The 27,723-nt window shown below is 43.1% G+C and overlaps 2 protein-coding genes across 2 annotated transcripts; one reads left to right on the forward strand and one right to left on the reverse strand.

Annotated features, from left to right (window-relative positions):
• Nucleotides 1–13,745, reverse strand: VMA12 (vacuolar ATPase assembly factor VMA12). The gene is made up of 6 exons (XM_075854151.1): nt 13,294–13,745; nt 9,117–9,190; nt 6,815–6,904; nt 4,179–4,218; nt 3,471–3,583; nt 1–2,503 (listed from the first exon to the last, which is right to left on the reverse strand). The coding sequence occupies exons 1-6, from the start codon at nt 13,463–13,465 to the stop codon at nt 2,408–2,410; spliced, it is 585 nt and encodes a 194-aa protein (XP_075710266.1). The 5' UTR covers nt 13,466–13,745; the 3' UTR covers nt 1–2,407.
• POLDIP2 (DNA polymerase delta interacting protein 2) lies at nt 13,309–27,023 on the forward strand. Its single transcript, XM_075854150.1, has 11 exons — nt 13,309–13,741; nt 16,313–16,394; nt 18,591–18,688; nt 18,822–18,918; nt 19,375–19,450; nt 21,353–21,460; nt 21,539–21,675; nt 22,734–22,760; nt 24,431–24,556; nt 24,642–24,721; nt 26,594–27,023. Exons 1-11 carry the CDS (start codon nt 13,581–13,583, stop codon nt 26,706–26,708), a joined length of 1,107 nt encoding a protein of 368 aa, XP_075710265.1. The 5' UTR covers nt 13,309–13,580; the 3' UTR covers nt 26,709–27,023.
• The last annotated feature ends 700 nt before the right edge of the window (nt 27,024–27,723 follow it).

Consider the following 27,723-nt stretch of genomic DNA (forward strand, 5'->3'; position numbering starts at 1 on the left):
TAGAGCAGGGGTGGGAAAACGTCCGGCCAGCAAGATAATTTGCTCTGGCCCGACCTCACTGCCGCCACGTCATTCGCTACTTGGCTCTGTCCGCCCTACTCAATCACATTTAGGAGCAGAAGGAGGGCAGACTGAGTGAGGTCGGTGCATGCCGGCCCGAGAGTGGACCAGTCCCTGTCACCTGACCAAGTTAGTGACGTGAGGTCAGGTGACCGGACTGGTCCACTCCCGGGCCGGCACAGTCCAGTCACCTGACCTAAATCACGTAACCTCACGTCAGTAACGTGAGGTTAGGTGACTGGACTGGTCCACTCCTGCCACAGAACGCACCGAACTCAGGAGCTGCTGCGGTGTCGTTTCCATCTTGGCTCCGTCCGCCCTGCTCACAATTAGGAGCAGGACGGCGGTCTGAGCCAAGTATGGCGGTGGTCTGAATGAGGTTGGTGCGTGCCAGTTCGGGAATGGACCAGTCCAGTTACCTGACCTGAGTCACCGGACATGAGGTCCTCCTTCATAACTTGAATGCTTTCCCCACTCTGATCTGTGGAGAAGTGTGCTGTCGGGTTTATGTCAGAATCTGCTGGACACCAGCTAGGTGAAGGAGATACAGACTCCACAGCAGAAAAACTGTAGGGCGTTTTTTTTTTTCTTTTTTGGAGAGTTAAAAATTAGCATTTCGAGAGCAAATCAACATTTAAAAAAAAAAAAAAAATCTGTGAAAACGCGTCCATAGCCTTTAATGGGCAAGACATTTGAAATGTCTTAAATCAGTGCTTGGAGACAAAATATTAGAATAGTGTACATAAGTTAGGGTATGTTCACACGGAGTGTTTTCAGCCATTTTTCGGGCCGTAAACATCCCGAAAAACAGCTGAAAAATCGGAAGCAGAATGCCTCAAAACATCTGCCCATTGATTTCAAAGGGAAAACGGTGTTCTGTTCCGACGGTTGCATGTCACTTCTTCAGCCGTTTTTGGAGCCGTTTTTCATAGACTCTATAGAAAAACCAACTCCAAAAACTGCCGTTAAAAACACTGCGAAAAACACGACTTTGATTAAAAAAAACTTCGGAAAATCAGAAGCGGTTTTGTCTTGAAAACAGCTCCGTATTTTGAGACGTTTTTTATTTTGTGTGCGCACATACCCTAAGAGTGAATACAGCTAATGCGGTTATTTTAGTTATACAATCCCAGAACACCAGTTTCATAAAAATTTCATCCCTATTTCATCATGAAAATAACAGCATAAAACGTTATACAGAAGACAAAACTTTAATGTCAGGTGAATTGGGGGGGGGTTGCAAGTCCTCCATAGGTACCCACGTCGGAGTGTAAAAATACATCTGCCACGTTGATATAAGAATGGCCATTATCAGAAACATGTTTCCAGAGGCATCAGGCAATCCCACAACACACGTACCCAGATAGAGAGGATTGGCAATACAAGTAACTATTTGTCTATTTTGGGCAGTAGCCATCTAAACGATATCTGCCACTGTTCACATTAGAAACAATGACCAATCTAACAAAAATGCAAGCTGTGTTACCCTGGTTTCCTCACTTTTAAACAAACTTTTATGGCCAGGTTAAGAATTAATAAAGATTGGGCATGGCAGAAAAGGCCTATTTAGATACGTTTTCTACTGAGTGTCTGCACTTTTTGTGACCCAAACAAGCGTGACAGACACCAAACAAAGACCGATATCCGTGGAAAAGTGGATAGGCCATATTGGATTTTTTTGGGTGTTGTCTGGTGCAGTTGTCATTCCAAATGACAGATAGCCCACAGATCAAGGCAGGGAATGATCGGAAATTTGTCGTTTTAATTTATGGAGTTGTCATCCAGACCGACAAGTTGCTCAGAAAGCAGCAGACTGAAATCCCTAATGTATGGCTAGCTTTAGAACAGGACTAGGCACACCAGTCATATGCGGACTACATTTACCAGCACTTCTGATTTACATTGGTTTATTATTAGGCACTGTGCTTGTATTACATCGGTTGCGACATTGGGCCAAGTGCACAATATCACGGTCTATACTGCAATATAGAAGGTCAGCTTTACCTTGATTTGGCTACCTCCAATATTATAGATCTCCACCATTTACAGACAGAGAGGAGTGACTGGTTTCATATCTACCATTAAACACGTGGAGAAGGCCTTATAACCGTTGTAGATGTGCAAAACAGAGATTACTATATTAACACCAAAGAGTAAAAAAATGAGATTTCCTAACAAACCTTGCACATTTCTATAGACTCATCTTATATGTAAAGATCTCCATGTATTAGGGAAGAAGTAGCAGTAATCATGTAATCCAGCATGGTTAACCTGTTGCAGTCACATATGCGGAATTTGGAGTCCCGTTCAGTAAATGTAATTATTTCGTACATCCCAAAATGGATCACTACAGTTCTCCAAGTTGCCCCTCCATGGTCCGGACCAGAACATACAGCTCTGCTAATCCCACAAATGAAGCCACAATCACAGAGGACAGGATCCGCTGGAAGACAGGAGGGAAAAGTCTATTTAATAACATCTTTCATTAAACCTATAGATATGTTAAAAGCGGAGAATGAATAGAGAGGTGGCCGCACATTCATTCCTATGGAAGTTACAGAACATAGCCAGGCCCGCTTGAGGGGACGGGGTTGGGTAACCCCCGTTTCTCCAGATAGATGTGGGTACCAGCTTGGACCTGCATCTATCAGACATTTATGGCATATCCTGTGGATACGCCATAAAGGTTACAGTTGGAAATACCCCTTTAATAGGACCCGTGGATGATACGCACATGGCATCATACGATTGCTATAGCAACTGTACCAACCAGTGTGCAGGAGCATCTCTCCACACCCGATGTCACGTTGGGATATTAAAACTCGAGGTACAGTTTAAGTAATGGCCTACAACTCCAATTTCATCTACAACAGGCTGAACTACTACATGGAGAGATCTTTCAGCAAAAAACAGTTTATGCTACATTTAGGTCTAAGAGTAATTATGCGTAATACGTATCATGTTCAAGTAGCCTTAGAGTAAGTACAAAGGGATTTTGCTCAATAGGCCTTAGGTTCTGTTCACGTCGTGATGCCCGATGGCCCCCCCCCCCCATAGACATACAATAGGATATATCCGATTCCATCGTGGTATCCATCATTTTGATGGAGGCTACGATGCAGATGTGAAGAAAAGGCTCACTCTTGACCATGGTTACTTTTTATTGCACAACTGATTCCAGTAGTTTCCTTTAAAATATGTGGAACAGATGACGAGTCATTCGAGAGCAAGGACAAAAGTAGAAAAATGGGAAAAAATAAAATACAAATGCAAAACAAGGCAGTTACTTCTTAGGAGAGCTGCAACTAGGCTTTTTACTCATTCTAGAACTTTGAAAGGTCTGGAAATTCTGTGAAAATTAGCTATTACATAAAGATCAGGGGAGGTCACAAAGCCCAAACCCGACTCACCCCAGCAGACTCTGTGAAGACATACTGACTTCCAATATACGTGCAGGCAAATGCAGCTGCAATCGTGACGAGGAAGTTGAAGATTGTAATGATGATCGTTTTTAACGGCCGCACTGCAGACAAAAAGTTATAGAACAGATCATTGTGGGCACGCCGGATGTAGACCAATGCACAACACAGGTATCACAATGCGAATGTCAGATCATTGCTAGTAAGGCTGGATTCACACGAGCACGTTACGTCCGTAATGGACGGAACGTATTTCGGCTGCAAGTCCCGGACCGAACACACTGCAGGGAGCCGGGCTCCTAGCATCATAGTTATCTATAACGCTAGGAGTCCCTGCCTTGCTGCGGGACAACGGTCCCGTACTGTAATCATGTTTTCAGTACGGGACAGTAGTTCCACGGAGAGGCAGGGACTCCTAGCGTTGTACATAACTATGATGCTAGGAGCCCGGCCCCCTGCAGTGTATTCGGTCCGGGACTTGCGGCCGAAATACGTTCCGTCCATTACGGACGTAATATGCTCGTGTGAATCTAGCCTTACAGTGTTAAAAGGATGGAAGATTTAAAATTGGAGTTTTGAAGTCAGTGGCCCTGCAGAAAGAACATCCATAGACATCAATAACAATAGCTTGTAAGGTTAACACCGATCAAAAATATCTAGATGTACTACCAAATCTTATGTCCAGAAGGGTCACCTTACCTTGTCTTCCAAGATCAGCCAGAGTACCTTGCCGATTGGACTGCATGAAAAGAACAAAACAAAAATCACTAGCGTGATATAAAAAAAAAAAAAAAAAAAAGGGATTAAAGATCCCATAACATCTTCAGATAACAAAATATGGCCCAAACTTTGCATCATTTATGTTTTTTAATGATCTTTTCTTGGACCGATAGTGGAATGATGAAATATACATTACTATATAGTTTCCATATCTTTACAAAAATTATACTAAAAGAGAAGCTCAATCTATCATTACCATTGCATACATCGTAGCAAATACTTTATTACAATTTATTGTTCACCTACTTAGTTTATTTCAACTATTTGCAATTGTAAAATAATCTAGAAACAGTCAACAAATTGTTGACGTATCCTATATTAAGCACAGAGTGCGTAATGGGGTACTACGGAGAATAGGATGTTGGTCTAAGGGTCCTCTTACACTGGTGCAACGAGTGGCGTTCAACGAGACAGCTCGTTGATCGGCGCTCGTTTGCTCCAGTCACAAGGCGCTATGTATGGGGATGAGAGCTCGTTACTCCGATTGCTCGCCCTGTACCTTCTTATCATGTCGGCAGCGAGATGTGCTGATCGTTGCCGTTTACAATGGGCAGTTATCGGCAATGAGCGTTCTATCAATGATCGTTTCCACGATACTTGGCCTGTGTAAAAGGGCCTTATCAGTCTCATTAACACCTTAAGGGGTTGTCTAGTTCAACCTATTTTCATACATATAAGGAATTTGAGGGTTACGGGGGCGGAGGGGAGGGGGTGTCCAGTGTTTAGGATCTTCACCTCTTGCCAAGAGTGTCGAGCGGTTACAAAGAGCATCTCCTGCCCTGGAGGGCCTGTCCTGTATCCTCCAATTCTTAATTTCACCTGTGGTGGTGCTGCAGCAAAAATTGATCGCTTACTGCCAGATTTCCCCACAGATTATGGCTGATCACCGGGGGTCGCATCATGAAAACAACTTGTAATCAGATTATTATAAAAGCTCCTTCTAAGGCCTTATTCACACGGGTGTTTGCGCATCTCCGATGTGAGAAACGGAAGTTTTTCACGTCCAAGGTGCATCCGTGTTCTGCGCTGCGGGATGCGATATCACGCATCTCCCATAGACTAGTCTATTGGGGGATGTGTGAAGCGTGAAAAAAATAAAAAATAGGACATGTCCAATTTTCTCATGGACCCTTCACACGGTCCGTTAAAACAACTGTCGTGTGAACAGCCACATTTAATTATATAGGTCCGTGTGACAGCCGTTGTTTCAACGGCCGTCACACAGACGTTTAACACGTTTGTGTGAATAAGGCCTAATAAGTAGGGATTGTACAAATCGGACAAATCCTTTAAAGGGGTTTTCAAGACCCTAAAAATTGATAGCCTATCCTCCGGTTAGGCCATCAATAGCTGATCGCTCGGGGTCCGACTGCCGGGACCCCTGCCGACCAGCTGTTTTGAAGTGGTCCGAGTGCTGCGCCCCTTTTAAAACAGCTGACCGGCAGGTGTCCCAGCAGTCGGAACCCAAGCGATCCGGTATTGATGGCCTAGCCTAAGGGTAGGCCATACATTTTTAGGGACTAGAAAACCCCTTTAATATCCCCTTCCATTAACAAATAAATATTCAGTGCCTAATGCATTATTTATTAATCAGACCATATTGATGTTCATGTACTAAAGGGGTTTTCCCACAAAACACATGTATCCTCTATCGACAGGACATACATGTGTGATCCCTGGAGGTCCACCACTGGGACCCCCAGCAATGAAAACAGAGGACCGAAGGTCCCACACCCATCAGAATGGCACACATGCTATGGAGCTGCTGGAGACCGCTGTCCCGGAAGTCCCATAGAAATGAATGGAGTGCTGGCGAGCATGCGCACCGGCGCTCTATTCTCATGGATAGGGGGTACATGTGTTTTGTGGGAAAACCCACTTAATGAATTATACCATTCCAAGATGGAGCTTTGCTTTATTGCAGAAATCTAGTCAAATTGATCTTCTGAGATATATATATATATATATATAGGTTAGTACAAGACTGTGATCTTGGAATTTCAAGTGTGAAAGTACCCTAGGCTCATGGCGCTTTACCATATATATTTCTGGTAATAGAAATCGGACATAACATTCTGCCCCTCAATCGCACATCTTTAAGGCTGGGTTCACATAGTTTTTTTGCAGGCAGAAATTCTGCCTCAAAATTCCGTTTGGAAGTTTGAGGCAGATATTCCTCTCCCTTCACGCCGATTTTTGCGGCGTTTTTCGCAGCGAAATACGCTTTCTCTGCCTCCCTTTGATGTAAATGGGAGGTCAGAGGCATAATCGCGCGAAGATAGGGCATGTCCCTTCTTTCCAGGCAGTTTTTGACGAGTTTTGCGGCGCGGTTTCCGCGTCAAAAAACTCTGTGTGAACGTACCCTTAGACGTCAGATTTCCAGTAATACAAATTTCTGAAGTGTGTCAAAGTGGTTTACCCTTTTATATTGGAAATCTGTAAAAGGTCCAAGACCGCAGACTTCACTAATGTGATCTTCTCACAAGTATCTGACATAGGAGGCCGATTTGAGGTCTTCCCTTTTAATTTCAGAGTCTTAAGATAGATAATTATACCTGACACGTGACATTCTTTGTGATTCTCTTGTATTCCTCATTTGCCAGCTTAGCCTTTATCTTCTCAAGGCGAGCCACAAGCTGTGGGTTCTAAAATCACAAAATTTCACATAAAACGGCTGTTCAGTCAAGAAGCTAAAGGAACAATCTCTGCCAATCTTTCTCAAAGTCTCTCATATTCTTTCTACACGCCTCAACATTGAAATTGCAACACCAATAAGGGCAAGCCGTAATGTTATGGAAATCGAGGAAGTAGTAGGCGTCGGTAAGATTTGTAAATGATCAAGCACCTACCTCCAATCTGTGGCACGTGGCCCGAACAACGAACTGGAATGTGCGTGGAGGCGATAGCCGGAGATTGGTCTGGAGACCACGTGGGCAACGCCATGAAAAGGCCTTCACAAAGGAACGTCATGTCGGTCCTACTCCCGGGATTTTGGTGTGGGGTGGCATAATGTACAGTAGCCAGACCCCTCTAGTCTTCACTTTAGGTACACTAACAGCTCGGCGTTACATTGATTTGGTCGTGGAACCAGTGGTACGGCGATTTCTCCAAAGGGTCCCAGAAGCCGTTTTTAAACAGGACAATGTCAGGCCGCATGTTTCTCGTGCTATTGTGAGCAGCCTGCATGGCCTAAACGTGCTACCATGGCCTGCTCCGTCTCCAGACTTTTTCCCATTGAGCACATCCGGGACGTCGTTGGTCGGCAATTGCAATGGGAGCTGCCAGCATCCGCTCTTGATGATTTGCGCGCCCAAGTGCATTCAGCGTGGCATAACATTCCTCAGACAACCATTAATAACCTCATTGATATCACGCCAAGGCGTGTAAGTGTGTGTATTACTGCACGAGGCGCTCATACTCAATAAATTAAGATGTTTGGAATATTTTGTTTCCGTATTTTTTTGTCTATCGATCCTGTGATTACCACAATTCCAAAACATTTCCTTCTTGGTCTTGCAATTTTAATGTTGAGGAGTGTGTATTATCTGCTGCTGGTGCACCATCCCTCTGTGTTGGTGCCGGAGTCCAATGAATTCACGAGATGTGGCTTCTCCCTGCTCTGCTTCCACGTCCCCACCACTTATGATTAACAGCTTCTTTCCAGCAGCCTTTTTTTTTTTTCCCTTTAAGGAACTTAAAAAAAAAATTGCCTACATCTTCTATAAAAATCTACATGGTCTTGCAGCATCAAGTCAATAGGGGACAGGTGCAATATCTAGGGCAAGCGGTGATTTAATAAAACAAACAGTAGAATGCAGTAAAATCAAGACTAATATGCAGGAAAAACTAATGCATAAATGATTTATCATTTCCCAATCATCAACACTGTACATCTAGAAAAACCACCCACGAAAACAGTGTAGTCAAGGAGAAGTGCTAAAAGCCAACATATTTAGGTTACGTTCACACTGGCATCGTGGCTTCTTTTTATAACAGAAGCAATGATGACGTGCTGCGTCTGTCGTAGAACGGATCCAAACGGTCACTGACTGACCCCACTGATTTATGACAGCGTCCATCTGGGGTTCCCATTGTTTTGACCGTAAGAATAATGCTGTACGTTGCTAGGCTCTGTTGAGACGTATTTTATGTTTACATTTGATGTATATGCCGAAAGAAATCTCCTGCCGTACATGAAGAATGTCTAGCCCTAACAAATGCAACTGTACCACGATGTAAGATTGGCCAGAAGATCACAAGAAATGTGACAAATTGATGCTTACGCACTTCACCCACGACTGGTAGCACTGTGCGTTCCTCCTCAATAGTGAAGGGGAGGGGTGATTAACCAAGATCTACTGATAAAGGTGTAGCTCCATATCAGTACCCGAAGACTCTATAGAGTATACATAGGACTGGTCATTATAATTTATGGAAAGACAATGGATTGCATGACTGGAGCGGTGCAGTGTAGAATATATTAAAATGTAATTCTGATTTCACAACATTACTAGCCATTGTACCAATCAAGAGTTCTTGTTGTATTTTTTCTCCATTACTATGCATAGCTCCTTTCAGAAGTCTATCGGTTGCCCGTAGAAACAGACTACAGTCTCTCTACTCCACTGTCAGATGTGACCATATAGCTTAATTTTCACTGTGCAACTGTCCTCTAAAATCCCACAATGCACTGCTCTGTGGTAACCGGAATCTAGGAGAATTCTAAAAATTCAAAGTCAGAACAAGAAGAGTAAAGCAAATTTATCCAGTTATAACCGTGGAATACTGGGAACTGTCGCTCAAAAGGAAATTTTTCTAAAAAGGAGGTATTTGTATTGGTCACTTGGCTAAAATTACCCGTTCAGGCAGCGCTACCACTGGTAAATGGATCTCACTACCTTCCAGCAGCTCATGCAGGTAGATCTGGGAACCTACAGCGAGAAGGGAAATCATTAAAGAATCAGACAAGAAAACACCAATATGAAAGTTACACCTATGGCAAATTATTACAGAGAAATTAACATTGGGTTCAGTAATGAACATCGTTCCTCGATCATACAGAGCCCTGGAGAACAGGATCCACTCTTTAGGCTCAGTTCACATCTCGTTTTGTGCGCACGTTTGTGGTATACGATGACGTATACGTTTTTAAAGTTACAAAAACGTATGCATTTGTAAGATATGCTCACGTTTTTATACGTTTATGTCCGTTCTTACTTCTAAAAATGTATACTTTTTGTGTGGAGAGTGAGGGAGAGAGCGAGGGAGAGAGCGAGAGCGTTTTTAGCAGCTCTTTACTCAGGTCCATGGAGCCCCCTCAATAATGATCCCTATATGTTCTATTAGGGTACATGGTAAGGGATTGTTTTAGTGAGACAACTCTTAAGTTTTCCTGCAAAGGCTGAGAAAGAAGAAGCTCAAGGAAAAACTGTGACCGAGAGACTAAGGCTTTGTTCACATCAGTATTGGAGGCTCCTTTTAGAGCCTCTGTTGCAGATTCTGATACATTCGATGAGAAAAATAGCGCTGCGTGCCGTCAATAGTGCTCATTTGGGCGGCGGTGTCCATTGTACGACCGATCCGGCAGAGACCATGTTCAAAAACAGCAGAAATTTAAATTGCGGAACAGGCCCAAAATTCCAAAACATAATCCGCCATGTAAATTTTTCCATGTATTTCGCCTTTACCAATGGTAAAATCCAGAACCAATCCACAGCAGAATATAGTACGCTAGATCTAAAAGTCAGCAGTTTATATACTCAAAGGTTATGAATGGTGCCGTTTTAAAATGTCATTTACTCCCATTGTACGTTACTGTGGATTTTCTTTGGGGAATAAACTTAAGCTGAACACCATTCGACACATACAAAATCATAAAAAGTCATAAAAAGTCTTTCAGATTGTACCGTGGGACTGATTGTTGGGGTTGTACACTTTCAGTAAATTAATGTTATTTTTTTATAATTAAAAGTTATACAATTTTCAAATATACTTTCTATATTAATTCCTTGTGGCTTTCAATATCTCTGCTTGTTGTTATTCATTAGGAACATTCATTGTTTACTCCCAGTGGATATAATTCTATCCATGGTCATGTGATGATCACACAGGTGCACAGCTCGTTACAGTTCCAGTATGTGTATCAGAGCTGTGTCTTCTAACGATCCCTGACACATGACACATGACCATGGACAGAATTATATCCACTGGAAGAAAACAATGAATGTTCCTACTGGGCAACAACAAGCAGAGATCTTGAAAACTATGAGGAATTATTGCAAAAAGCATATTGGAAAATGGTATAACTTTGAAATGGACACTAACTTTTCAAACAACTTATGCTGATCTGACAGTATACCTGATATAAAACAACTTTGTCATTTACTTTCTGTTAAAATGGAGTTGTAAATTCTGTGTGAATCTGTAATCTGCTGTCCATCCCATTATCAAGCATTGACCGACCCTGGTTACAGAGCGACGGCTGCAGAAGGTGGGGATGTGTCACTTCAGAGGCCTGCTATACAAGTCTATGGAGAAGAGAGAGAGAGAAAGAGAGAGAGAGAGAGAGAAAGAGAGAGAGAGAGAAAGAGAGAGAGAGAGAGAGAGAAAGAGAGAGAGAGAGAGAGAAAAAGAGAGAGAGAGAGAGAGAAAAAGAGAGAGAGAGAGAGAGAAAAAGAGAGAGAGAGAGAGAGAAAGAGAGAGAGAAAGAGAAAGAAAGAGAAAGAGAGAGAGAAAGAGAAAGAAAGAGAAAGAGAGAGAGAGAGAGAAAGCGAGCGCGAGAGCGAGCGCGAGAGCGAGCGCGAGAGCGAGCGCGAGAGCGAGCGCGAGAGCGAGCGCGAGAGAGAGCGCGAGAGAGAGCGCGAGAGAGAGCGCGAGAGAGAGCGCGAGAGAGAGCGCGAGAGAGAGCGCGAGAGAGAGCGCGAGAGAGAGCGGCTATGTTCACACGCTGTCTTTTCATGTGTTTTTCAGGGCGAAAACGTCTCGGAAAACAATGCCTCGAAACATCTGCCCATTGATTTCAATGTTAAAAACGACATTTCGTTCAGACGGGCGGTTTTTTACGCGGCCGTTTGAAAAAGCGACTTGTAAAAAAAACGCCCCGTAAAAAGAAGCGCATGTCACTTTTTGAGCCGTTTTTCATTGTGTCGATAGAAAATCAGCTCCAAAAATGTTTGATGCTTTTAAAATGGCTGAAAACAGCTCTGTATTTTACAGCCGTTTTTTTAGTTTAGCGTGTGAACATAGCCTATGACTCAGCAACACATGTTGAATGTAAGTCTATGGAGGGTGGGAGGAAATAGGAGCAGAGAGATACACCAAGGCTGCCGGTAAGGGTATGTTCACACGTACACAATACGGCGTTCTGATCCGACGGGGCATTTTTTTACGCCTCGTTTTCCAAAAACGGCACATAATAAGACGCCTGCGAAAAAGTAGTGCATGTCACTTCTTGGGACGTTTTTGGATCAGTTTTTCATTGAAACACGAGGTTGATGAAAAAACGCCTGAAAATCAGGAGCTGTTTTCCCTTCAAAACAGCCCCGTATTTTCAGACGTTTTTGGTTAAGCGTGTGCACATACCCTAATAAGAGTTATACGTCACCCCAGTGCTGGATTCTCAGCTACACTGCTTTGTAATCTCATCCGTACTGCTGCAGCTTCTATATATTTTAAACAGATAGGCCTCATGCTCACAACCATGCTTTTGCGGCCGCAATTCATCTGCATTTTTCGGATAAATTGCAGACCCATTCATTTCAATGGCCCCATGCACAAGACGATGGTTTTTAAGGATCAGTGCTGGAGCCGCGAAGCCGGACTGAACAAAACTCAGAACACGTCATTTATGCTACGAATTTGCGGGTTTGAACCACTGGTGACATTTTTGTGGATCGTGAACCTGATGACACGCAGATGTAAAACAAAGTTTTTTCAGTGAACCACAACGGATATGTGGTTTTGCCGAATGCTAAACCAATGCGGCCATGTGCATGATGCCATAGAGATAGAAGAGGAGAATCCTGCTCCCCTATGTGTGCAGTTAGTAGACAGGATAGCCCTATGTGTGCAGTTAGTAGACAGGATAGCCCTTAGGCTGGGTTCACACGAGCATGTTACGTCCGTAATGGACGGACGTATTTGGGCCGGAAGTCCCGGACCGAACTCAGTGCAGGGAGCCGGGCTCCTAGCATCATAGTTATGTACGATGCTAGGAGTCCCTGCCTCGCTGCAGGACAACTGTCCCGTACTGTAATCATGTTTTCAGTACGGGACAGTAGTTCCACGGAGAGGCAGGGACTCCTAGCATCGTACATAACTATGATGCTAGGAGCCCGGCTCCCTGCAGTGTGTTCGGTCCGGGACTTCTGGCCGAAATACGTCCGTCCATTACGGACGTTAATGTGCTCGTGTGAACCCAGCCTTAGGCTCTGTCCAGTAGCTTTGAGACAAATGAGAATTAGAAATAGATCCTGCAGAGGGGAAAACTGCTAAATAATGCAGAATACAAGTCATATAATGGACAGAAACAGTGTTATTCCTCATGTACACACATGACAACTTATTCTGAAGAGTCACCTGAAAAGTTAGGTACACTTTAAAACATACAAAAAATAACATTAAATTTGCTTACATTGGACTTTGAGGCTGAATTCACACATGCAGGCTTTTGATGCGGTTTTGCAAGCCAAAGGCAGAAGTGGATCCAAAAGAGAAGTATAACACTTTCCTCTAGACTGCTCCTTTCTTTTGGATCCACTCCCAGCTTTGACAAAAAAATAAATAATCTGTAATAAAACTGCACCAAACACTACATGTGTGAATTCAGCCTTAGGTTTTCAGTACAGAAGAGTCGGGGCGTCCTATGTCCGGTACAACCTGGCATAGATCAGTAGCCACAAGAACTACTACACAGACTGTCCCGGTGGTGCCCCCTGCCCAGCACCTGTCAGTACTTTAGTGCAATGGAGATCAAAGACTCGCAGAGAACGTGTATACCGATGTGTCACGTGACAAGGTGACACTTCCTCCTGACCTCTTTCCCGTAGCAGAGTATGCAGCTCCCGCAGAACACTGAACGGTACACAGGACCCGGCTCCTCTATCCAGCACGTCCTGCACTGCGGCACTGGAGCCGGGCGTAAAACCGGAGCGAAGCTCACGCAGCGCCCAAAGCAGCGGCTCCGTCACCCGGCACTCACTCGCCATCTCCTAAAGAGCACAGCGAACTGGCTTCTGGGAGGAAGGTCAGCCGACTAGAACGCGTCTTACGTCCGTGGCGGCGAGTACGTGTGACGTGATACGTGCAGCTCTCCGGAGCACCATGGCGGCGTGTGCAGCACGGCGCAGCCTGTCGGTGCTCACTCGCTTGTTACGGGGAGGCCTATCAAACAGTGTCGGTGTTGAGCTCCGGCAGGCCCGGTATGCTCTGCTGAGGCCTGTTTGCGGCTGTCGTTTTCAGCAGGACCGGACGCTATCTTCTAGGTAATGCAGTATTATCTGTCGTCCCCCGTCATGTAGCCTGCACTATGCGCGCTCTGTGTACGGTCTCTATATGGGGGTCGCGCCTGTTGCTGCAGAGCTACACCGTACTGAATTCTTGACTTTACGTAACCGTTTACGCGGTGCTGTCACCTGGGGGCGCTGTGTTTATGTACAAACTGCATTGCCTGTCATTGTAAACACAACTTGTGTCAGAGGTGACACCTTGGGGTAGGCAGGAGATCACCTTGTGGTGACATAACAGGCTCAATACTCAGCACTGGTTGGCATGAGTCCAGATGTGTGGGCAGAATGTGCTGCAAACACTGGTCACTCAGCATAGAGCCATATGCCAGTGTGGGTAACACTAGGGGTCACACATTCACTACCTGTTATTAATATAGTGCCAACATAATCTGCAGCAACTTCCAGAGGAAATGTGAGAACATACAAAGTCCATGAAGATGTTTTCTACCATTATATCTAAGGAATATACAGCTTCCAGCATGTTGGGAGTCGTAGTCAGAGGGCCACAGGTTGGAGACCACTCGCTCATAGTCTCAGGTGACAGGTGCCCAGCCTCCCACATGCTGTTTTTTTTAGTGGCATTGATAAATCTAAATTCTTTACCAATATACCATTTTTTGTTTTCTGAATCGCCTGTTAAAGTAAGTATTGGAATTCAGGAAAATTAGTATTTTGTAGAAGTTCAGCGGTGGGATGCCTGTAAGGAGAAGGTATTCCTGAATGTGTGTAATGGGAGGACGAGGCTCTTTTCACGTTCATTTTCTCGGCATTATTCTGTTACATCATTTTTATCTAGAAATGTTTTGGTTAAAGGATCGATAATCAGATTTTAGGCTCTCAAATGGCTAACACCGCTAGTAGGGTAAAGCAGTAGAAACCTCCCAGTGTTGAATATCTTAGCGTTTGCATCAGGGTAGAGAAGACGTTTTATTCTGCCACGTGCTGGTTCGCCAAACCGAAAGTTATCTGGCACCTTGAGCTCCGACCTCTCCCCTCTGCAGTGGATTGACGTCTCTGCTTGTATGATGAAGACGACCCTGGATAGCCCGTTTGCACATGGCGCGTGGCCGAATAAGGCTTGTCCACACGTAGCGGAATTGCTGCGTATTTTCTGTCCAGAATTACGTAGAATATGCAGCAGAATACAGTAGCAGCAAAGTGGGTGAGATTTAACCAATCTCATCCACACGCTGCATAAAATGTCCTTGCAGAAATTGACCTACGGTGCGTATTTGTCGTACCGGAGCATGGCAATTCCTGCTGCGGAAAGTGGACTGAATTGCTGCGTTTTTCAGAGGAGACATTGAGAAAGATGCAGCAAAATATGCACCATTTTCTACAGTTAAAACTGCAGGAAATGGTGCAGAATTTCTGCGATCTTCTGCGGAATTGTTGCAGAAATTTTCTGCAGCAATTCCATAACATGTGGACAAGCCCTTAAAGGGAATGTGTTGTTAGCAAAAAATGTATTTTTTTTTTTAGTTAAACATTTAGTGTATAGGTGATTAAACATTGTTCTAATGTTTTTTATTTTTTTCACGAGTCAGGAAATATTATAAATTGGATTCAATTTATAATATTTCCCAGCACTGGTCACTAGATGGAGCAATTCCCAAAATTGCAGCATTGCATGTGGTAAAGCAACCACATTGCTTTATGCTGCAAAATTGGGAAAAAATCCCTCGCTCTAGTGAGCTCTCAGAATCCCCCCCTCCTTTATCCTGGCTAGTGCCGGGAGAAACTAGGGGATTGAACGGTCAAACCTCCTACACTGTGTGTCGCCATTTTTTGAGCTAGCACACAGTGTAGTAGGTTAACATACAGTAGTAAACACACACTGAAACACAAACATACATAGAAATCCCTTACCTGCTCCAGTCGCCGCCGCTCCCTCCGGACCGTCTGCTCCGTCTGCTGCCGCTGCTCCAAGTGCACAAGTCCGGAAGCCGCGAGCGGAAGTAGTAATCTTACTGTCCGGCCGCGACTTCCGGTCCACAGGAAAATGGCGCCGGACGTCGCACAGTTCAACTTGGACTGTGTGGGAGCGGCGCATGCGCCGTTCCCACACAGACGGCGTACACCATAGTGGATGGAACGGGCCCCGTTCGCAGTCCCTATGGGACTGGAGCTGCCGTATTCCATGTCTGTATGTGTCGTTAATCGACACATACAGAAATGGAAAAAAAAATGGCAGCCCCCATAGGGAAGAAAAAGTGTAAAAATAAAAAAAAGTAACACACAAATAAATACAAACGTTTTTAATAAAACACTAACATCAAACTGATATAAAAAAAAATTTGGTGGCGACACTGTTCCTTTAAAAACTTCTTATTTACCCTTATGCAAGTGCTAAGATATTCCACACGGTTATGTTCTTACTGCTTTACCCTATCGCTAACTAGCGGTGTTGGCCAATTGAGGGGCTAAAATCGAATAAGACTGCCTTCATGTATGCAACAAATGCATGTTGTATAGTTATTCAGTGATCCAATTATATAATTTATCGTTCTATATCAAACACATCTTACCTTTTTTCTGTCGTCCTAGAAACCGGCCAGAAGGTAAAGTCTTGGAGACAGTAGGGGTGTTTGAGGTTCCAAAGCAACAGGGCAAATATGAAACGGGTCAGGTAAGGATATCTGAAGGCAGAGATTTAAAGAATGTTTAATAAGTTAGGATATGCTTACACACAGCTGTCCAGAAATGTCTGTGCTATTCACTATTCACATCCAAAGCTGCATTCAAAAAACTGGTCAGGTGACCTGACGCCAACAGACTGCAGAATGTTGCAAAGCACATGCAGTATTGTTTCATATTTACTAAAAGCTGGTTTTTGATCTCTAAATGCCAGTGACCCCAAAAAGCAAAGCTCTATATATGTAATCTTTTATATATTTTACTAGAGACTTTAAAGTAACATCTGGCCGCAGTGTTTTGTGGGTACAAAACATACAAAAAAATGCCACCGAATACACGCATCAACACTGTATGTGAATTCGACCTTTGATGTGCTGTGTAGCAGTCATGCAGTGCATTCGGGAAGTCTTCAGATCCTTTCACTTTTCACATTTTATGTTTAGGTCTTGTGCTAAAACAAATTTTTTCCCCATCATTCTGCATTCAATACCCCATAATGACAAAGTAAAAACAGAATTTAATAAGTTTTTGCAAATTTATTAAAAATGAAAAACTCACATTGCGCATGGACATAAGTATTCAGACCCTATGCTGTGACACTTGCTCTGGGGGCCTCCCATCTCTAGATCATCTGTTAAATGTTACTACACCTTGATTGGAGTCATCTGTGGTATACTCATTTGATTGGACATGATTTGGAAAGACACACCCCTGTCTATATAAGGTGTCATAGCTGACAATGCATATCAGAGCAAAAACCAAGCCATAAGGAGGAAAGAACTGCCTGTAGAGCTCAGGGACAGGATTGTGTGAAGGCAAAGATCTGGAGAAGGGTCCAAAAAAAATTCTGCCTCACTGAAAGTTCCCAAGAGCACAGTGGTCTCCATAATTCTTAAATGGAATAAGTTTGGAACAATTAGGAGTCTCCCTAGAGCTGGCAGACCCACCAAACTAATTGGGGGAGAAGGGCCTTGGTACGAGAGGTGACCAAGAACCCAATGGTCACTCTGGCCCAGCTCCAAAGATCCTGTGTTCAGATGGCAGAAACTTCGAGAAGGTCAACCATCACTGCAGCGCTCCACCAATCTGGCCTTTATGGCAGAGTGGCCAGAAAGAAGCTTCTCCTCAGTAAAAGACACATGAAAGCCTCCTGGAGTTTGCACCTAAAGGACTCACTGTGAGGCCTTGTTTACACGAGCGTGTGCGTTTTGCGCACTCAAAAAAACGCGGCGTTTTGCGTGCGCAAAAGGCACTTAACAGCTCCGTGTGTCCTCACCATATGATGCGTGGCTGCGTGATTTTCGCGCAGCCGCCATCATTATGACACTCCGTTTGGATGTTTGTAAACAGAAAAGCACCTGGTGCTTTTCTGTTTTCATTCATCCTTTTCACTGCTGTTGCACAAATCACGCTGTTCGCACGGAAGTGCTTCCGTGTGACATGCGTGGTTTTCACGCACCCATTGATTTCAATGGGTGCGTGATGCGCGAACAGCACACAAATATAGAACATGTCGTGAGTTTTTTGCAACGGACTCCCGTTCACAAAATTCACGGACTGTCTGCACGGCCCCATAGACTATTATAGGTCCGTACGACACTTGTGAAAATCGCAAGGCGTCAACATAACAAAATGTGATAAAATAAAAAGGGTCTGGAGACTTTCCATTTGCATTGTATAATTCTCTATGTTTTGATTTAGTATTTTCATGTAAAAAGCTGCTCGGACTCAGAGAGAACCTGAGTGTCCTGCCCCCCCCCCCCCCCCCGACCCACAGGTTTCCCTGTGTGAGTTTATATAGAAGTAGATGTGGATAATTATGGAGGGAATGGAATCAATGTATCAAATGTTATACATAATCTCAGAAGTGATCTTTATTCAAAGTTTTTGATAAATAAACCTTATGCTGGTAATGTAAATAGGGCCCTGTTCACACCTCCGTTTTGTGTTTCCGTCATTGTGCTCTGTCAGAGGAGCCTAGCAACAAAAATACTGGAAACGTCGGTTCCGTTACATGATGGACACGATCCGCACCCGACGGAACCCATAGACTGCGCTCTTTCCTGTATTTTCGGCCAGATCTGACACTGAAGTCCCAAACGGAGCCTCTAACGAAGATGTGAACAGACTCTTACGGACTTTTCTATGTGTACGTTTTCTTGAAATAATCTGTGTTTTTGTTGTACAGCTCTTCCTGCATAGCGTCTTTGGATACAGAGGTATTGTTTTATTTCCGTGGCAGGCGAGATTATACGATCGAGATGTTGCTTTACCAGTCACAGAAAAGTGAGTATGGGTTTTACTTTACTTTAGGCAACGTGCGATTTCAATAAAAATAATTTAGTGGCTAGTTTCTAAATATTCATTTTCACAATATTTAAGTGTAAATCCCATTTAATTGGATGATTTTTATTTTCAGGTCAGAGACTACAGCAGTTCATGGAGCCAAAGAGGTCAAGGGCAAAACACACACCTATTACCAAGTGCTGATAGATGCACGCGACTGCCCCCACATAGTACGTGTGATTTATTCTTTGCAGCTGGATTATAAGGCTAGCGACTTGTATTGCGGTTTTGATGCGTATTTTCCTCTATAATAGCATAAAAAAAACTGTACCATTTAGCTGCAATTTTCGTAATGGGGCAGTTTGGCCTCAAATTGCGGCAAAAGACTCATTTGAAGCGCGACTTGAGATCCCAGCCTAAAGGTATGTTCACGTGACTGATTTGTTGCAGAAGTTTAAGCTCCAGAGAATCTGTTTCGTACATCGGAATAGGATGGTTTCTGTAGCATGTGCAAGGATTTCTAAACGGGACATTCACAGAAATATCTGCAACAAACCTACCACATGTGAACATAACCTAAAGGAGAAAAGTCAAAGATTTTGTAAAGCTGACAAGTAGAGGAATTCATAGTGGTGTGTAATAAGGAATTGTAAGAAATCTAAATGTATTGATGTTTTCTTCATCAGTCACAGAGGTCACAAACCGAAGCAGTGACGTTTCTCGCAAATCACGATGATAGTCGAGCTTTGTATGCAATCCCTGGTAAGTGTTTTATGGTCAGATATTGTTGTATGGAGGTAAAGAGGACCTGTCATGTACCCAAAACCTTTAAATTGCGTCAATACTTAAATTCTGTCCTTCCCTGTGATTGCAGCGCCGTGTTTTTTTTTGTTTTTGTTTTTTTGTTTTTTTTTTTAAATCTCTCTATGGGCCTCCGTTTTCCTTCAATCGGCCCCATTGGTTTTGGCTGCCTATATGCTATTCTATGAATAAATTGACAACTGGGTGGTTTCCATCACCGTGTCAACAGGGCGTGAACCTAAGCCGCTCTCTGCTCCCTGCTAAGTGAAGTATATGTCTGTGGCATATATTGATATACATTATATACAGTGCCTTGCGAATGTATTTAACCGCTGGATTTTTTAGGGGTTTGTGCAATTTGATTTACACAACATGCCTTCCACTTTGAAGGTGCCAAATACTTTTGACTATGACACAAAAACCAGAGAACTTTAATGCTTATAAGGATTCACCCCCTGAAAGTCAATACTTTGTGGAGTCGCCTTTTACGGCAATCACAGATACAAGTCTCTTGGGGAACGTCTCTATTAGCTGAGCACATCTAGACACGGGGGGTCTTCCTATTCTTCCAGGCAAAACTTCTCCAACTCCCTCAAGTTAGATGGGTTGTGTTGGTGTACAGCAGTCTTAAAGTCATGCCACAGATTCTCAATTGGATTGAGGTTTGGGTTTTGTTTAGGCCATTCCAAGACATTTACATTTTGTTGCTGTCATTTCAACAAACGTATTCCCGTATGATGGCAAATGTAACGAATATCAAAACTGCAATTTACCAAAAATGTTGTTTTCTGCCCGAAAAATCACTGTAAAGTGCCGGCTGAGATGGATTACAGGAAGTGGTGGCGGGTCCACTGTGGTGCAGCGATTATGATGCGACCGCAAACCCCTCTTCTCCCCATTTGTCAATTAAGCAATGCTTCAGCATGAGCCTTCCCTCTCAGCACGCTATTTCTCCTGCTTGTGACCACATTTTATATGTTTACATGTCCTGATCGTGTCGCAGCCATAACAGAGAGAAGGGGTTTTGGACCGGCCGGCTTCCCATTGGCCAATGCATGATGGGAAGTCGGGGTAAGGAAGTGCAGCACTGTATAGTCACACACACAGTACACCCCTGCTGTAATAGAGTGAATGGATAAAACCACCACCAGACTATCGGGCCACTGCTAGAGGGTAGAAAACAGCCATGAGCAAAAAGAAAATCCAGTATCGTATTAACAGAGTGTAAGCAAGCAGAATATGCATTTATTTCACATGACATGTACGCTTTAAACCACACCATTGCAGCTGTAGGAGAATGTTTCGGGTCATTGTCCTGCTGGAAGGTGAACCTCCATCCCAGTCTTAAATCTCTTGCAGAGTGAAACTGTTTTTCCTCAAGAATTGTCCTAAACCATCTTTCCTTCAATTCTGACCAGTTTTCCAGTCCCTGCCAATAAAAATCATGCCCACAGCCTGATGCTGCCACCATTATTTTTTTACTGGGCGCTAGCCACACTCATGAATATCGAGGGCTCCATAGCTTGCACTGTACTGTATAGACCTTGATATTCATGAGCTATGGCTAGCCCCGCCCACCCTCTGCTGATTGGTATCTTTCTCTAACAGTATAAGGCGAAACCTGTCAATCGGTGGGCGGGGCTAGCCGCAGAGAATAAATTTGGGCTGCATGAGAAAGTGATTTAAAAAAAATACTAAACGCGGGCAAGTGAGTAATACAGCGGTGGTCTCTGGCACTACTTTATGCTGTTACCAAATATGGCAGCACAAACTTGGTGACAGATTCCCTTTAATATTTTTATGGACATTCGAAATATCTGCATTTTCTTCTTAGAAGTGGTTTTCCTTCTGTATCCCTTAAAGGTTTAGATTATGTAAGTCATGAGGATATACTTCCCTACAACTCTACTGATCAAGTTCCCATACAACATGAATTGTTTGAAAGGTTCCTGAGCTACGATCAAACCAAAGGTAAGTTATGGGATTCACCTAGGTTGTATTTAGTAAAGTTGGATGAGCTCCTTTCTGATCACCTTGCTTTCTTTAAAGTTCCACCGTTTGTAGCGTGTGAGACACTACATGCATGGCAAGAGAAGAATCATCCTTGGCTGGAGCTGTCTGATGTGCATAGGGAGACTACTGAGAATATTCGTGTCACAGTGATTCCCTTCTACATGGGAATGAGGGTATGTATTATCCTTTTTTGGCCATTGTTGGAACCAACTCCTGTATAGCAGTTACATGGCAATAGAGGAGAGCTACTGTCTGAATAACACTTTTATAGATTATCCTCCATGACACTTTGCAACTCACATCATTCCTGCAACCTGCTTAGAAGTCCCCCATACATCCAGGGATCTTCACCTGCAGCCCAAAACTAAGGCTTCGTTGACATTTAGGTCAAGACTCCGTTCATGGGTTCCGTCGGAGCTTTCAGTCAGGGGAACCCATGAACGGAATACAAACAAACAAATGGAAACCAAAGGTTTCGCTTTGCATCACCGTTTGATTTCAATGGTGACGGATCCGGTGCAATTGGCTTCCGTTTGTCACCGTTGTGCAAGGGTTCCATCGTTTTGACGGAATGAATGGTGCAGTCGACTACGGTATTGATTCAGTCAAAATTACGGAGCCCTTGCACAACGGTGACAAACTGAAACGATTTGCCCCGGATTCGTCACCATTGAAATCCATGGTGATGCAAACGGAAACCTGTGGATTCCGTTCATGGGTTCCCCTGACGGGAAGCTCCAATAGAACCCATGAACTGAGTCCCAACGCAGATGTGAATGAAGCCTTAAACGAGTTTACAGCCTTGTAATTTTTTTTTTAAATCCCTTGCTGCTTCTGCTTTCCGGTGTTTATTTTACATCCCTGCAGCAATGAAGTGTCGCTCTGACATTTAAACGCAGTAGTCACTCACTGAATGCAACAGTGATGTCAATAAGGGCGATGCATCAGCACTACGGTCAGTTACGTGTTGGGACGACACGTCCTTGTTGCGTTGGTATAAACAAAGAGACGGGGGCTTTGCAAAAAAAAAGAAGGGACTTAAATGCATGTACGGTTTATTTTAAAAAAAAATCAAAAAAATGTATATATGTTTGTGTGTGTGTGTGTTCTGGTAATAAAAATAAATAAATAAATAATGAATGCCATTAGGATTTTCCTTCGTGACGTTCAGAGGTTAGCATTTTTATTGAAGAATAACTTTTTTTTTTTTTTCAATCTTTCCCCTTTGCAGGAAGCTCAAAATTCTCATGTCTACTGGGTAAGTAACTCTTTCTAATCATTTCAAGGTAATAAAGCAAAATGCGTCTGAAAGAATAAATGATTTAGGATTAGGCAGTTTTCCCACAATTGCGAGCACGTGGTTTATATATTTTTGACCCCCAAAAAAAAAAAAAAAAAGCTTAATTTAAAATTGTACGAGGGCACCCATACGTGTAAAATGCTGGGTTGCATTTTCACATAGTGCCAGGTGTCTACTTTCAGAAAATATGGATATGGGTGTATAATAGTTTTTGTTTTAGAATTCAGAATTATTATTTTTCTTTTGTGCATGTAAAAAGTGTGAAATTGTCCCTAACCCCTAGTTAAAGAGATATTTTCATTTAAGAAATGTATGGCTTATCCACAGCTGTTTTTGCATTTCCCATAAATTAAAATGGAGATAGCCACATTCATGTGGTGCTACAGTCTCTCTTATTTTTTTTCCTCTGGAGTACCAAACATGGGACCTACATTTTCCTGACCGGTGGAAGTGGAAACGCCACCTTTTAGATATTTACGGCATATATTGTCGATGGAGCTTTGGAAAAAGCAGATTTCGCCACAGATTCCAGCCATTGGATTGTGTGGCAATCCACAGCAAAATCCACATGGAGATTTTTCAAGCTCACGGTGTGGAATAAATCTATCGTATGTGATCTGATGTGTGAAGATCTAGTGAAGAAGTCTTCTGAAAATTATTGCAACTATTGTATTTTGCATTTCTTAAAGGGAATGTGTTGCCAGAAAAACATGTTTTGTTTTTTTTAATGAAACATTTAGTGTGTAGGTGATTAAACATTGTTCAAATTTTTTTTCTTTTTTTCACGAGTCAGGAAATATTATAAATTAGATTCTAATTTATAATATTTCCCATTGCTGGTCACTAGATGGAGCTATTCCCAAAATTGCAGCATTGCAAAATTGGGTAAAAAGCCCTCGCTCTAGCGAGCTCTCAGCATCCCCCCCTCCTTTATCCTGGCTAGTGCCGGGATAAACGAGGGGTTTGAACGGTGTATCCTCCTACACTATGTGTCGCCATTTTTTGAGCTAACACACAGTGTAGTAGGTTTACATACAGTAGTAAACGTACACAAACACGAACATACATTGAAATCTCTTACCTGCTCCTGCCACCGCGGCTCCCTCCGGCCCGTCCGCTCCGTCTGCTGCCGCTGGTCCAAGTGCACAAGTCCGGAAGCCGCGACCGGAAGTAGTAATCTTACTGTCCGGCCGCGACTTCCGGTCCACAGGAAAATGGCGCCGACGGCGCCAATTTCAAATTGGACTGTGTGGGAGCGGCGCATGCGCAGTTCTGTGTACGCCGTCTGTGTGGGAGCGGCGCATGCGCAGTTCCCACACAGACGGCGTACACAGAAGTGGATGGGACGGGAGCCGTTCGCAGTCCCTATGGGACTGTGGCTGCCGTATTCCATGTCTGTATGTGTCGTTAATCGACACATACAGAAATGGAACAAAAAATGGCAGCCCCCATAGGGAAGAAAAAGTGTAAAAATAAGAAAAAGTAAAACACAAACACACAAATAAATATAAACGTTTTTAATAAAGCACTAACATCTTTAACATATGAAAAAAAAAATTGTGATGACACTGTTCCTTTAAGGTCTCATTTCCCTGTTGGTGATTTTAATATTTGCATTTCCCACGTAGTGGCGTTACTGCATCCGTCTGGAGAACCTTGGTATTGAAGTAGTTCAGTTAAGGGAACGTCACTGGCGTATTTTCAGCCTCTCGGGCACACTGGAAACTGTAAGAGGTCGCGGTGTTGTGGGCAGGGTAAGGTACCAGTTTGTTTGCATGTAGTTTTGTTTTTTATCGTGTGTGAATTTCATACTGAGTTTGTGTTTTGTACCCCATTTAGGAGCCGGTACTCTCGAAGGAGCAGCCAGCTTTCCAGTATAGTAGTCATGTATCTCTGCAGGCTTCCAGCGGCCATATGTGGTGAGATGCCTTTGACTTTTTCTTATGAAGTCAAGTTTCACTGTGTAATACAGATAAATTAATACTTGTGTAAATTTATTGACAGTGAAAGTATGGGCCTAGTAGCATTCAAAATGTTTACATAGAACACATGTCTTAACAGTAAAGGTTTGTCCAGTTTAAAAAATACATCCTATCACTAACTTCAGAGTTAAGAGGGGGATACTCTGTTTAGCTTTTTCAGTAGTCACAAGGAGTGTCTCCATCTAGAACAGAGGTCTCAAACACGCGGGCCGCATGCGGCCCCTGAAGCTGTCATCTGCGGCCCGCTGACAGTGGGAGATCAGAGAGCAGGCCGAAGGAGGAGCGATGCACACACCCCCCTGTAGATAGTGCCATGCCACACACCCCACACGCTCTATAGATAGCTTCATTGGGCCTCCCTCTAGAAGTGTAATCCCCAGGCAGAGCGGTCTGAACAGGGATTCCGCTGATGGACCTGGCCCCTGATGTATTGATAGTGGCGTCAGTGGCTCCTCCTGGACCGGAATGCCCAGCCAGTGCATTGCCGACGCACTGGTCGGGGGTTCTTCTGATAGACGAGGCCTCTGACGTAACTGTCCATAAATGGACCGTGACGTCGGGCTCCTCCAGGAGAGGAATCCCTGGCCAAAGTGCTGCAATGCTTTGGCTGGGGATTCCACTCCTAGAGGGTGCCCCAATGTGGTTATCTACAGAGTGGGGTGTGTGTGCTACAATCTACAGAGGGCACGGCGGAATTCTCTAGGGGGGGGTGAGGCATTATCGACAAAGGGCACTGAGGCAGTTTCTAAAAAGAGGCTGCCCAATCTTGACATTCTTGTGTCTGCCAAACGCTGCCAACTGAGCAGCCAGACTGCATGTAGTGACACTTAAACTAGAAAGTGGATTGTTAAAATAAGCATGTGGAGTAAACTCGCAAATTTCCATTAAGTTTAAACCTAACGGTATTATTAGTAATGTAGTATTGTTATAGTAATGTAGTATTGTAGTGTTGTTATAGTAATGTAGTATTGTTATAGTAATGTATAATTGTTATAGTAATGTAGTATTGTTATAGTAATGTATTATTGTTATAGTACTGTAGTATTATAGTAATGTAATGCTGTTATAGTAATGTAGTATTCTAGTAATGTAGTATTGTTATAGTAATGTATAATTGTTATAGTAATGTAGTATTGTTATAGTAATGTATAATTGTTATAGTAATGTAGTATTGTTATAGTAATGTAGTATTGTTATAGTAATGTATAATTGTTATAGTAATGTAGTATTGTTATAGTAATGTAGTATTGTTATAGTACTGTAGTATTATAGTAATGTAATGCTGTTATAGTAATGTAGTATTCTAGTAATGTAGTATTGTTATAGTAATGTCGTATTATTATAGTGGTTCAAATAATGAATTGATTAACAATAATTTTGTATTGTATCAAATTTGAAAGTAATGCGGCCCGTCAACTTCACATTTTTTCTATGTGCGGCTCATTTACCCGGCTGACTTTGAGACTCCTGATCTAGAAGGACCAGTCCCGTGTTATATCCCCAATCCAGAATGCGCACTGTGTAAAGCTTAATTTCTCCAGCGGTGGTGCAGCAGGGAAATCGAACACGTACTGCCAGGTTGTTCCCCTGCAGATAAGTTGATCACTGGTGGTCATTTCAGGGGTAACTCTGTGATCAGCTTATTATTAAGGTACCCTTTTAACAAGTAGGGATCATCAAAAGTGGACTACCCCTTTTAAAGTAGAATTTAATAATCCACACCCTAACTTCGAATTCAAAATCTTTCCCACTATTTATATTTTTATGTACGGCATGAATACTAACCATTACTTCATCCTTGTGTTTCAGGGGAACGTTCCGTTTTGAGCGACCTGATGGTTCACATTTTGATGTCAGAATTCCTCCTTTCTCCCTGGAAAGTAACAAGGATGAAAAAACGCCTCCATCTGGTCTTCACTGGTAGTGATGATTGTACAAAGCCTTGACTGTAACGCACTTTGTAGAACTTTATCCGACCTTCGTGTTCCAGACATGGTCAGAATGGCGCTCTGTAACATTTGCTTCACTAATCCCTTTTTGTCTAGTTTTTGAGGGGGGATTTGTGTTGGGATCCACCTTGTTGATACAGAAGCTGCTGCGTTCATAGTAAATTCCCACACTGCTGAGCCTTGCCCCAGTCGCTCATCCTTCCAAATTACCCAAGAGCCAGCTGGGAATTAAAGTTATTTTTAAATTTATTTTTTTTCTTTTCTTTCAATAAAGTGATACATTTACTGAAGTGAGCATTGTGTGATTTTCTTATAACAAATGGACACGCTGCCTAATAGACTGAGCACATTTATATATAAAAATAACTCTGGTAAAAACTGATAAGCTGTATTATGCCTAGTGCAGAGACGAAGGGAGACATTCAAGGTACTCCACAGAAAATCCCTGTTTCATGTAGCGCCCTTTTACACTTTGCACCGGTGTATCCCTTTTGCGCAGAGTGGGCCTTTAATGGTGGAGATGCATTTGATCTGGGTTACCGGTTTCAGCTGCCCAGCTGTTACTTCAAAGTCTAAAATATGAGCGAGCCTACATAGCTATACAGCATTTTGGTTTGTGGGTGTTTTTGGGGTCCAAGCATGCTTTAGGTATGGCTTCTATATAGGACTTTTTTTTTGGGGGGGGGGGGCCCAAAAGTTTATAGTAAAATATAAGACCGAACCTACATACAGTGTGTTTTTGGTTTGTGTCATTTTTGTAGTGTTTTGGGGCTCAGTGATTTTCAAAACGCCGAATGCTCTAGGTATAGCTTTTTTTTGGGATATCTTTCTTATAGGACTTCAAATACGCCATTAAAACATCCTGTATAAAGTAACACTATGTAAAATTTCACTAAAAAAGCATAAAATGCATAAAGTTTTTTGACATGTTTTAAAATGCCAAAAAAACAAGTATATGTGTTAAGGAGGCCTTAGACCTGGGCTACACAG

Source organism: Rhinoderma darwinii, chromosome 2 (genome assembly GCF_050947455.1).
Source record: "Rhinoderma darwinii isolate aRhiDar2 chromosome 2, aRhiDar2.hap1, whole genome shotgun sequence".
NCBI classification, from domain to species: domain Eukaryota; kingdom Metazoa; phylum Chordata; class Amphibia; order Anura; family Rhinodermatidae; genus Rhinoderma; species Rhinoderma darwinii.

What these genes read in the sequence shown, in the direction of transcription:
- VMA12 (XM_075854151.1), bottom strand. Translation starts at nt 13,465, where the DNA reads ATGGCGAGTGAGTGCCGGGTGACGGAGCCGCTGCTTTGGGCGCTGCGT. An exon ending in TACTCTGCTACGGGAAAGAG is followed by an intron (nt 9,191 to 13,293) that starts GTCAGGAGGAAG and finishes TTCTCGCTGTAG; the next exon opens with GTTCCCAGATCTACCTGCAT. An exon ending in CAAAGAATGTCACGTGTCAG is followed by an intron (nt 4,219 to 6,814) that starts GTATAATTATCT and finishes CTTTTCATGCAG; the next exon opens with TCCAATCGGCAAGGTACTCT.
- POLDIP2 (XM_075854150.1), top strand. Translation starts at nt 13,581, where the DNA reads ATGGCGGCGTGTGCAGCACGGCGCAGCCTGTCGGTGCTCACTCGCTTG. An exon ending in GACCGGACGCTATCTTCTAG is followed by an intron (nt 13,742 to 16,312) that starts GTAATGCAGTAT and finishes CTGTCGTCCTAG; the next exon opens with AAACCGGCCAGAAGGTAAAG. An exon ending in GAGCTACGATCAAACCAAAG is followed by an intron (nt 21,461 to 21,538) that starts GTAAGTTATGGG and finishes CTTTCTTTAAAG; the next exon opens with TTCCACCGTTTGTAGCGTGT.